At 39.3% G+C, this 12,681-nt stretch overlaps 1 protein-coding gene across 1 annotated transcript; it reads left to right on the top strand.

The window, feature by feature from the left end:
* The first annotated feature begins 1,648 nt into the window (after positions 1 to 1,648).
* LOC131977224 (probable ATP-dependent RNA helicase DDX5) lies at positions 1,649 to 10,916 on the top strand. Its single transcript, XM_059340431.1, has 13 exons — positions 1,649 to 1,835; positions 4,606 to 4,789; positions 4,897 to 4,993; positions 5,097 to 5,230; positions 5,615 to 5,680; positions 6,078 to 6,219; positions 6,323 to 6,483; positions 6,754 to 6,926; positions 7,114 to 7,224; positions 7,367 to 7,428; positions 7,538 to 7,597; positions 9,062 to 9,283; positions 10,091 to 10,916. Exons 1-13 carry the CDS (start codon positions 1,795 to 1,797, stop codon positions 10,546 to 10,548), a joined length of 1,911 nt encoding a protein of 636 aa, XP_059196414.1. The 5' UTR covers positions 1,649 to 1,794; the 3' UTR covers positions 10,549 to 10,916.
* The last annotated feature ends 1,765 nt before the right edge of the window (positions 10,917 to 12,681 follow it).

Genomic DNA, 12,681 nt, shown 5'->3' with positions numbered 1-12,681 from the left:
TTTGCTTGACTGTGAACACACGTTTTGTAAGTTATGTGATAACATTCAGTGTAAACTGAAAATATCTACATATTTAAATGCATATTGCGCCGCCGGCGTCGCTGTTTCTACGCTCGCCATTTTTAAATCTCCCGGTAGACCGGTGTGCGCAATGCTTTATGGGTAGTCGGAGCGCACGGAGGATACACACATGCATCCTCGGAATTTGGTCAAAAGAAGGACTCTGTCCTCCGGAGCATCCTCGACATTGGGACAGTCCTTCGGCGGATGTCGATGACGTGGTGTCCTTCAAATCCAGCCGTTTGAGCATCCTTCCTTGACTTTGGGACACAGCCATATAGTGTGTGTGTGCCTGTGTGTGTGTGTGTGTGTGTGTGTGTGTGTGTGCGCAGAGAGGGATGTCCACATTCCACAGGACATAATTTAACAGTGTCTTAATAAGCTTTCACACCCAACAGCCACTGATACATGTTCCAAGCTAACTAGCTAGCTTAAGTACCTATTTTTGCTATCTTGCTAATTTACTTTTCCGCCAAGGCCCATGATGATTGTTTTTCTCTTTAGCCTTTATGATGTTCATAGCATATTTTATTCATAATTATAACAGGTGAAATAAAATATTGAGACATACCTTGATGGACAGTCCACTGCACTGCTTGTCCCATGAAGCAAATGCTAGCTAGCTCATTTGCTAGCTAGCTCGATGGCTAGCCCGATTGTGGTGGGACTGAAAGAGTGTCTAACTGGATTTTTGTTAATTTAATATGTGTATTTACATTTTTTCATTTACGTTTGTATATTTAGTTTAAATTTTTTAAATACTTTAAGAAATAATTTAAATATCTTTTGTAATTTTAACGAAGAAAATGACTGCTATGGCCACTAGGGGGCGAATTTGCGATGGCCTAATATACAGATTTGTTTGAAACATATCCACCAACACATCCACCAAATTGTGTGCTTCTATCACAAAATAAACAATTATTGTGATTTATTGAGCTAATCCGCCCCACAGGGGATGCACATTTTTGGGGGGTGCTACCCACACGTTTAGCCCCGTTGCCCATTCCATGAATGCACGATCCTTACAAGCTGTACCTCGTTGTAAAGGTGACTAATCAGGCTTTCCAGCAATATACAATTCATCACCAGTTGGTATTATTAAAAGGGCAGTTTTTATTCATCATTGATTTATTTGTATAACAAATGCCTGCCACGGCCACTAGGGGGCGCTTTTGAGGTGGCCCAATATCCAGATTTGTTTGAAACATATTCACCAACACATCTACCAAATTTCATGCTTTTATCACAAAGTGAACGATTGTTCAGCTAATCCGCCCCACTACTAAGTAATTTATCTCCCTTAAGTTACATAATTTACACACAGTGTTATTACTATTCCAATAACCATCCTTTGTTACATCCTCTTTGAGTGAAATGATCAATAAATGTCATATGTTACACTTTTGGTAAAGTTTTTTGTGTTTCCGGCAAAGCTTGAAAAAGAGTTAGGCGATTATTTTAACAGGGTGACGACATATACTATGTTCACTGTCTGAATAAAGGTGTGCGGAAACAAAATAGTGCCACGGGTGTGCCGCGCATTGATACCGTGTTGTCCGCCCCGTCTGACCTCACATCCGTCTCTCCAGACAGACTTTTGTCTGCCGGCATTTTCTTTTTGTTTTGCCTGCTTTGTGCCGACTCAAGATTTTAGATTAGTCATCCTTTCAGTAGGCTGGCCAAGGCAATCAAAAAGCAAAGCCCTTTTCTACCACAGTAGTCTCCTACACAATGCCTGGATTTTCAGATAGAGACCGTGGCAGAGATAGAGGGTAAGTCAAGTGTCAGCTCCGTTAACGGTTAGCCTAAATGAATAGCTTAGCATTCAACCGCTGTCATAACGACACAACAAACCGGCCGTCTTCGTTAGGTTAACATTTGTTGTTATTTGGCTACATTCGTGTATTTAAACGTGAATCACTGTTTTTTTAAAGCAGTCAAGCATCGCTGCCCTGACATATCTTTAATGTTCTCCGTCTCCCTGTCTGTTAGAGGTAAAATGGCAGCTAACGACAGCTCTGTGTCGGCGGCTCCGCACGGCAGCCTCCTGTTATCATGTGACGCAGTCTGTCTATTCTTGCGGATCCGAGACGAAGATTTGTGTCGCAGACGACCAATTTATTTTTAACAAGTCATTTTAATGCTGTCACCTAGACTGTCTCCTAAAGGAGGCAGAGCTGAGCCCCGGCATATCGTCACCCTGTTAAAATAATCGCTAACTCATTTTTTTCAAGTTTTGCAGGAAACACAAAAAACTTCACCAAAAGCGTAACATATGACATTTATTAATAATTTCACTCAAAAAGGATGCAACAAAGGATGGCTATTGACATAGTAATAACACTGTGTGTAAATTATGTAACTTAAGAGAAATAAATGACTTAGGCAATTATTTGAACATGCCTTTGTGACTTAAGCAATATATGGTAACACTTTATTTTGAAGGTGTCTACATAAGAGTGACACAAGCCTGTCAGAAACATGACATGACAAGTATCATGAGCATTAATGTTATTTCAAAGTGTCATTAATGTTCATCCCATGTCATGTTTATGACATGAGAGTACATGAGAGTGTCTACATAAGAGTGACAGGCTTGTGTCACTCTTATGTAGACACCTTCAAAATAAAGTGTTACCATATCTTGCTTAAGTCACAAAGGCATGTTCAAAAAATTGCCTAAGTCACATTTTATTTTGACTTAGGCATAATACATCCATTTAAGTCACACACTTGACATAGGTCATTATCTATAAGCGGTAAAATCACATGATCTGATCAACTGAGGATGTAGGCGATTTTACCATAGGTGACCGGCGTCATGAGGAGATGATTTAGGCAAAAAAACAATTTTGATAAAAAATGACTTGGCCGATTATTTTAACAGTGTGACGATATTGTTTACTTCTGTTTAAATTAATCTAAATTCACTAATCTGCCACTTTAGTATTAATTACTGGTGTGTATTTATGTATGAGCACGGATATATTCAAGCACATCACGTTAAAATTGCAATTTCCTCTTACCTGTAATTTTATGTACCAATAAAGATGGGTCTGCCTTTCAAATAATGTATTATTCTACATAAAATTTCTCACAATAATGTCTGTGGATGATCTTGAGAAACCAGGCCATGATTTCTGGATAAGGTCATAGCTGTTGAGTTTTACAAATGTATTATTTTGGCACTTCAAGCAACACATGCTAAGTGCATTACAGCACTACATTACAGCACTGCATTACATTGCATTATGTTTGAGAAAAGGCAGACATCTCTACGACCGATATCTCCCACACTCTAGAACTCACACCCAAACAATCTAGACTGATTGATAGCACTTCAAGTAATGGAATAGACCGCCAAAGCAACCAGATATAGAGACAGTTTCTTCCCCCAGGCTGTCACTCTGACTGTTAAGTGTTTATGAGAGTGCTCGGAAACATCTGCACATTACCCCTGACCCCATGCATCTTTACAATCTGTTTTATAATGTACATACTTGTTGTAAATTATGCATATTTTGTATGTAAATGTCATTTAAATCTCCACAATTTGTATCATATCACCTAGTGTTGCTTTCCTTAACAAAATTTATGACTAAATATCGTCATCACTGAACCTTTTATAACGTGACGAAAACGAGACGAGACGCAACTTAAATGCTGGTCATGTGTTGATAACTGTAATTAAATATATAATGCAATATTGTTGACGAATAAAAACGAGACTAAATGTGGTTTACAAAATAAAAACTCTGCTAGAATGTCTCTTCATTTTTGTTGACTAAAAGGAGATGAGCTAAATTTTATAATGTTATTTTCGTCTCTTTTAGTTGCGTTGTTATTATTTTGCAGTATTTCTGTTTCCTGTGTCTGACTTCAGGGACTGCATCAGGTCGCTGTCGAAGGCGACCTCACTTTCTGTATTTTACTTGCCGAGATAAAATGGTAATAAGACAACCTTGTTTAAATTGTGAAATGGGTTTGGCTAAACGAAATATATACTACTATACTGTACTACTAAGTACTTATACTATATTGACTGGGTTAAATAGAATTACTAAAAAGAGACTAAAATACAATTTTCATTGACTAAAATATCATCAGTTTTTGTTGACTAAAACTAGACGAAAATAGTCACGGGTAATTCTGACTAAAATAAGGCTAAAATTCTAAGACTGTTAGTCGACTAAAACTTGACCAAAAGGAGTATGAACGTGACTAAAAGTAATAAAAACTAAAATGACAGCTTGACACAAAGACTAGACTGAGACTAAAATTAAAACAGGCAGCCAAAAATAACATTGGTCACACCACTGTACATCAAGAGCATGTTAACAGGAGTCAGAGTCCATGTTTGTGTATGCACACTTGGCTAATAAATCTGACTCAGATCTCTTTTTGAACTGGGCAACTGTCTTCACAGGCTGAGAAGTACTTACTGTGACTAGTTAGTAAATTGTTATGTGAGAAATTTCTGGTGTGCCCCTTGAAAAACTGCCACAGTTTAATGTCATGTGTCCCCGCTCTTTTACCCAAAAGGTATGGTGGAGGACCCCCTCGTTTTGGTGGCGGTGGTGGTGGAGGCAATAGGGGTGGACCTCCTCCAGGAAAATTTGGCAACCCTGGTGAGAGGCTGCGGAAGAAGCACTGGAACCTTGACGAGCTTCCAAAGTTTCAGAAGAACTTCTACCAGGAACATCCAGATACCACTCGCAGACCACTTGTAAGACCTGCTTCTACCTGTTGCTCCTTAATTATATCTAATTCATGTGGGCATGTGAATGTGTTTTGACTGACTGTTTGTTTGAAAATGTTCTTTTTGAATTCCAGCAAGAGGTTGAACAGTACCGAAGAAGCAAAGAAGTTACGGTCAAAGGCAGAGACTGCCCCAAACCAATTATAAAATTCCATGAAGCTGCATTTCCAAGTGAGTAGAAATTTATGCTCCACCACACAAATTAACTTGAATAGTTCTTTAGCTATCATGTGTCTTTCCTCACTGGTTTAACTTGCATATCTTATTTCTTCAGGCTACGTCATGGAGGTTATTGTCAAACAGAACTGGACTGATCCAACTCCAATTCAGTCTCAGGGGTGGCCAGTTGCCCTGAGTGGCAAAGACATGGTTGGCATTGCTCAAACTGGGTCTGGGAAAACCCTTGCAGTAAGTGAAAAATTTTCAAGTATTTTCCCATTATGATATTTCAGACCCTTTCTACCCAGCAACCATATTAGATACATTTGTTGTCACGTGTTTGTTGTGAAGATGCCTGGACCCATTAGAAAGCCCTGTCAGTTGGCGGACTAGTTTCATTACACTGTTGCCAAGAATATCTGACTCATGATTGAACAGAATGATGTGTGTACAGAAATAGCCATGTAAGATGTCACTTGAAACAATGTCACTTGTCAGCTGAGGAAAGAAATATATCATGCAATGTATTGGAAGCTGATGACTGCTGGTGCCTGTCAACATTCATACATGCACACTATGATTTAAGATGTATATTTAGAGCTCAGTTCTTTGTTTCTTTCTTTTTTTATTTAGTACCTTTTGCCTGCAATTGTGCACATCCAACATCAGCCGTTCTTGGAGCATGGAGATGGACCAATTGTAAGTACATTTTTATAGTATATTGTTTGTGTGTGATCTGATGGGTGATAATGACATTCCTTTTATTTTTATTTTTTTTACCATTTAAAAAAAAAAAAAAAGGAAATTACTTTTAAGCCATCACAATCTTCATGCCATACTGATTTATTTATAGCTTTGTGTATCACTCATTAGCTACCTCTTGCTGAAATTCAGTGTGTCAAAGAGTCAGTGAAGCTGGTCTTTCTAATGTTTCAGTTTGTGGATGTCTTGTGCTTCATCTGGCTGCAAAAAAAATTCTGTCTTTGGTGACAAAGTTTTCCGAGCAGTAACATATTATGGTATCAGCAGGGGTGTCCTCCTTTTTTGAGGGGCAGATGAATTGTTTATGTTTAAAACTGCATTCTTCTTTCTTTAGTGCTTGGTGCTGGCGCCAACCCGTGAGCTGGCTCAGCAGGTGCAGCAGGTGGCTGCTGAATATGGCAGAGCCTCCCGTCTCAAGAGCACCTGCATCTACGGTGGTGCGCCCAAAGGACCCCAAATCAGAGACCTTGAGAGGGGTATGCTTACTTTGTGACTCTCACTATGTCAATATTACTAAAGTTACTCTTCCTTGCCATAGGGCATTTGTTTTATTATTAATGTTTGGTTTGTTTTTTTTAGGTGTTGAGATTTGCATCGCTACCCCAGGTCGTCTAATTGACTTCCTGGAGTGTGGTAAGACCAATTTGCGTCGTTGCACCTATCTGGTGCTGGATGAAGCAGACCGCATGCTGGACATGGGATTTGAACCTCAGATCCGCAAGATAGTGGAACAAATTCGGGTAAATGCTATTTTCTTTCACTTGACAGACAGTTAACATTATTGAGACAATCTGAGAATATAGTACATTGTTGCACCACAAACACAACTACTACAGAGCGGCATTGTTTATGAGAAAAATGTTACCCAGTAACAAAATGAAATGAAGACTAAGCTTGACAAAGAGAAGACTTAAATAACATACCCACTCAGTGGTACAGATAAATGTGATGGGTAAAAATACTTTGAAGCTGGAAAATAGTGTTAAAGTCCTGCTTCTTGTCCTTTCCAGCCAGACCGTCAGACTCTGATGTGGAGTGCCACCTGGCCAAAGGAAGTTCGCCAGCTGGCTGAGGACTTCCTGAAGGACTACGTCCAGATCAACATTGGCGCACTGCAGCTCAGTGCCAACCACAACATCCTGCAGATAGTTGATGTTTGCAATGACATGGAGAAGGAGGACAAGTGAGTAGATGATTCCTACCACTTCATTAGCATCAGTCTGTCAGCTATCCTCCCCTCTCAAAAAAACATAGTCAGAGTTAGGCTCTGACAGTACTTACGTCAGTCGAAACATAATGTCTGCTGCAGTGACATTCTACATTTCTATCAACCAAGTTTTGTCTCAACTTCCTTTTTTCCCTTCTGTTAGATTGATCCGTTTACTGGAGGAGATAATGAGTGAAAAGGAGAACAAGACCATTATTTTTGTGGAGACCAAAAGGCGTTGTGATGAGCTCACCAGGAGGATGAGAAGAGATGGGTAAGGACCCCCTTTCCCTACCCTCAAAGAATATAGTTTTTCCTTATTTAAAAATATTTAAGCTATGCAAAATGACAACTTTTTTTCCATAGCTCCTGCTAGTTGTCGTATTTGTATTTAATGTTCAATCTGTCCATCACAGGTGGCCAGCAATGGGAATTCATGGAGACAAGAGCCAACAGGAGAGGGACTGGGTCCTTAATGGTGAGATTTCATAAATCACGTTATAAGTTACTAATTTAAAAAAAAAAAAAAAAAAAGATTTCTCACAGGTAGCTGTCTAATTGAATGAAATTTTTTCTTCTCCCTTCAGAGTTCAGATATGGCAAAGCTCCAATCCTCATTGCTACAGATGTGGCTTCCCGTGGCTTGGGTCAGTAATACCATTGAGTAGTACCACTTTTTTTTATCAGTGTTACACTTATTTTAAAGAAAGTGGTTTTGCTTTCTTTAACTTTCTATGCATTTTCTGAGTTTTTCTCACCTTAAGGTGGAGTCTTTGTGGCAGGCGCTAGGCATGACAGTCCCAGGCCTCGAGAGGGAGAAGGATGACATATTGGAAGTGCTCAACTGGCTTGCCACCCAGTGGGCCTAGAGAGGTGAAAGCTCTTGTGTGCCAGTGATCTTCAAAAGGCTGTGTGGCTAAGCCTTTGTCTCTGATATGATGTTGAAACACACACATCTGTTCTCTGTCCATGGATTTCACCTGACAAATGCCATCCAGCTGTTTCCAACTCAAACGTAAAAAAAGAGAAAAATATATATATGCTTGATGTTGTGACTTTTGCCTTGCATGCTGTTGTGTAAGAGAGCGCTGTATTGCAAGTCACTTGTTTGAGATTTGGAACAATTGTTACCTTTCGGAGCTTGTATCACATAGCATGGGTGCTTGTGAGCCTGTCTAAGCTTTCAGTTGTTTTCTTTTCCCGTCAAAGTGCTGGATTTCTTGAAATGGAGAGAGCAGTTTGAAATCTTATATATGTCTCTGAAAATTGAGGAGACCTGGCACATGTGTTTAGGGGGTAGTGGGAACATCTAGTGAGAGGAGAAAGAGAGTGAGACAGCTCAAACCAAAGTTTCTCCCTCGCCTGCGTTTTATAGTCATGTCGAGACCTGCCAACGAGAGACATTTTCTCAAGTGAACACTGGCTTCTTGGAAGATCTTGCCTTGATGAGACTGATGAAGTGGGTGGGGGGAATTGTTCCGTGCTCTGTGAGGGGGTCCCACAGGGTTCAATGCTTGGGCCTTTTTCATTTTTTTCGAAGGGGCCCCTGTTCAAATTAGTACTTGGTCTATTTTGTCTTGGCAAGACATGCAGTGCGGCCTTTAATATCAAGCTTTTTTTGAGAGTGTACTGGGAAAAATGGACCTGCAAAAATGTACCCCTGAATGGTCCTATATTGGCACATGAGGAGGCCCCAGTGCATATCGTGGCCCAACTGCGTAGAAGCTCCTGGATGTCACTTGACAATTTGTGGGGGATTTCGCTGCATTGGGAAAGGACTAGTGAATGCATACTCCTTTATGGTAAGACTAAATCCATTTTTTTTTCTCCCTTGGTTAACAAAAAGGGAGAGTGAATGTCTTTTGGATCTTTTTGATTATGGTAAGCAACTGGAGTGTGCATCGTTTCTCTCTTCCCACAGTAGTATTCCCATGGAGTAGATGTATGCACAATCTTATGTTGTTTTAACACCTTCCCTCCACAGCCTAACGACCGTTTTCTTTCCCCAGCCTACACAGTTGCTAACTTTTCCCTTTGATCTGGCTGTTGTGGTGTGCAAAATCCTGTGTGGCCTCCATGTTTTGTTTTGCCACACTGCAACACTTTCACAGATGTGGAGGATGTGAAATTTGTCATCAATTATGACTACCCTAACTCCTCCGAGGATTATATCCATCGCATTGGACGCACAGCCCGAAGTCAAAAAACGGGCACAGCCTACACCTTCTTCACCCCCAACAACATGAAACAAGCCAGTGACCTGATCTCTGTGCTCCGCGAGGCCAACCAGGCCATAAACCCCAAGCTGATCCAGATGGCAGAGGACAGAGGAGGTAAAATCTGGAACTTTTTTACAATAATGTTTTAAAAGGAAGATACAGTAAATATTTTGATAGACAAGGGAATTTATTCTTATAGTATGTTCACACCAAACAAAGCAAATTTGTCATGTAGCACAATTGCATACAAAGTCAATACACAAACGCATCAGTGTTGAAATTCTCCTGCATATTATAATCAGTCAGAAGTCCATAAAAAAAAACAAGCATTTTAAAGTTGTTTGCTTGACTGGCTTGCAGATGGACTTGACAAAGCGTGAATTCAGACATTTTAAACATCAGCATCATGTAGTTATTTCGGCATACATTTGATCAATTTATTGAGAGTGAATCACAGCAAAACCTGTTTATTTTCGGGTTCATACTGCTGTAGTAGCATTGTACCGGCAGTCATCCAGATACAAAAGGTGTGAAATTCAGAGCTGTGTACGCCTGATAAGTTGAATCCAGACAACAACAAAAAAAACTCTAAGAAATGAGTACAGTAATCATCGAACATGCACTCAAACCCCAATATATTACATGTCTTTATTTTTGTTGTCAGTGTCTCTTAGTATCAGTAGCCGTGTTTCAAGTGAGTTTGATGCCAAAATTTTGAAATGCAAATTGGGGACGTTTCCATCAGCTGGTTTAGAGCCAATAAACAAATGTCAGTGTTTCCATCAAGCTTTTCTCATGCGAGTTTTCAAAATGCACAGACATTTGTTGATGGAAACATGACTACTGACATGTTGTTGTAGGTTCAGTGTATTATTAGTCCAAGCCAACTCTTTGTACCTCTTGTGTCTTTGTCTCATGCAGGTCGTGGAAGGGGGGGAAGAGGTGGCTACAAGGACGACCGTCGGGATAGGTATTCTGGGGGCGGGAGGAGCAACTTTGGCGGTGGTAGCTACAGGGACAGGGACAGTGATAGGGGGTTTGGCAGCGGGCCGAAGAGTGCCTTTGGTGGCAATAAGGCCCAAAATGGTGGCAGCTATGGAGGTAGCAGTGGTAACTCTAGTGGTAGCTATGGCAACAGCAACTATAGCAACAGCAATGGACAGGGTAATTTCGGTGCTCCAGCAAACCAGGTGGGTGCCTTTGGTAACCAAAACTTCCAGGGCCCGCCACAGTTTGGGGCCATGCAGAGGGCCGCTCAGAATGGCATGAACCACCCACCATTCCCTTTCAACTCTCAGCCTCCGCCACCACAGGCCCAGCAGCCGCCACCACCACCACCAATGGTGCCCTACCCCATGCCACCACCCTTTCCACAGTAGATATGGTAAACACACAATATATGGAACCAACATGATTTTGGTTTAGTCTTGAAATCTTACAGTATGATTATTATTATTATTATTATTATTGTTATTATCCTTTGTACTGTTTAACTTTGTTTTGCTTACAGCAGGGTTGGAATTATTCAGTAAACCCCAGAGCATTAAATGGAGTCATAGACACGTCTCCTATAGTGCAATTTTGATTGCTGCACTTTTCCTTGACTGTTTTTTGTTACATTCCTCAGTAATTTATTTTTACTAGGTAATGCAGTGTTTTCAGTTTGTGGTATGTTTTAAAGTGATGTCATGAAGATCATATAAAAAGGGTGCGTGTGACCCTTTTAAATAAAAGTAAGAAAATGGGACTTCATGTGTGTTGTGTTGACTGTGTGGGAAGGTTGGATTGCAAGAATTAATAGAAGTGGGGGAAAATTAAAGAAATTGCATTTTGCATTGGCATAACAATAAGAAGCTGATTTGTAAGGAACAATGCTGCACAGAAATTAAAACATGACACTTATTATTGGGCATCATGGATGATTGCAATCCTCAGAATGTTCATGTCCCACATTTTTTGATTCAGTACCTTATTAAACCAGAATTTACTTAAGTATGGTAAGTCACAACTGCTGTCATGGCCTTAATTAAAACTACCCAATGGTGGATATTTTGCTGGCTGTAAATTAAATCAATCCGAAAAATTAATTCCTTACCAGTATTTTATTCCAGAAAATGGAGATGAGGCTGCTTCAACCATTCTTTAAGAAGATAAGATCACTGATATGCATGTGTTTCAGCATATTGGTTATCTCACTCGTATTATTTTTGTGGTCCTTTTGTGTCTAAATTTCCAAAGGAAATACTAGTTCTATTAAAGAAAAAATACTCATGAGATCATCATCATTCTAGACAATAAAAAATTAACTAACTAAATAAAATGTATAGGAGACCCTTGCTTTTGTCAATTTTACACATTTAATAGAACAATTTTGATGTTCAAACAAGGTTTTGCAGACAAATCTCTTATTGGAAGGTAAGTAACATTGCAATTTTATTTTTCATGATAAGGGCTTTCATATAATAAAGCAACTAATTATGAAATCAGTAAACCTAGGTCTTACTTTCATAAACTTGGATTTGTGTGCAAAACATTTTCCAAGAATAAGTGTCCATACATAATGTCCTGGGGAAAAATTAGTCATTAACATAAAGCCATATATTGGAGTTTCAGTATCATCACAAAATCATTGGTTTTAATTTAACAATTCACTGCATTGATACACTCAGTTTAAAATTTAAACCTTTATTTTGCCTCGTAATTGAAATGAAATGCTCTGTTCAAGTAGATTTGTTGAATTTAGTATCCGTGTACTATAAGGGCCCGAGCAGGCAACAACCATTATCATTATCATTTTTTTTATCTTTTTATCTATGTTATTTACTTCATCCTGCAAACAAAATCTACCTCTGGGTACAAATAGAGTCCTCATACACACACACAAAAGAGGCACATTTCACACATCATTCAACTTAAGACAGTGGGAGTTAAGAAATGGCAAGTTAAATAAAAAAATTAAAAATTATTAAAAGTTCTTAGAGGTCCAGACTATACTTAGATATTGATGTGAACTAAAATACAAATAGCAAAAAAAAAAGAAGACAGAAAAATAAACAAAATAAAATAAAACTTGTTTTGGCTGTAAAAAACGTAGATAAAGGTTAAAATGTATATATAGAAATAGTAAAAACATACATAAAAGCAACAATAAATAAACACCTGTGCAAAGCATAGCAGGGACAAAACTGTTTTTGTGTCTTTTTGTTCTACACCTAGTGATTGTAAACCTACGCCCAGAGGGGAGGAGCTGAAACTTTGTGTGCAATGGATGGGAACTGTCATTTAAAATTGAACCAGTAATGCGCTGTAATTGTTTTGTGTACAAGGTCTCCACGTTGAGCTGTGGCTCACCAATCAGTCTGCTAGACCACTTTACTATTTGGTTGACTGAGTTTTTATTTTTCAATGAGAGGTTGCCGTCGGGGTGTGTGCGTTACAGGGGCCAGTCTATACCACCCCTATGAATTTCATTGCCTTAAGTGTTATAGTGTGGCCACGGTACCATATATGAA

The sequence above is a fragment of the Centropristis striata genome, chromosome 1 (assembly GCF_030273125.1).
Source record: "Centropristis striata isolate RG_2023a ecotype Rhode Island chromosome 1, C.striata_1.0, whole genome shotgun sequence".
In the NCBI taxonomy this organism is placed as follows: Eukaryota; Metazoa; Chordata; class Actinopteri; order Perciformes; family Serranidae; genus Centropristis; species Centropristis striata.
The sequence above is the reverse complement of the archived record's forward strand: the minus strand, read 5'-3'. Positions and strand labels throughout refer to the sequence as shown.

Coding starts and splice junctions, on each gene's coding strand:
- LOC131977224 (XM_059340431.1), top strand. CDS start 1,795: ATGCCTGGATTTTCAGATAGAGACCGTGGCAGAGATAGAGG. Junction 1,836..4,605: donor GACCGTGGCAGAGATAGAGG/GTAAGTCAAGTG, acceptor TTTACCCAAAAG/GTATGGTGGAGGACCCCCTC. Junction 6,484..6,753: donor AGATAGTGGAACAAATTCGG/GTAAATGCTATT, acceptor TGTCCTTTCCAG/CCAGACCGTCAGACTCTGAT.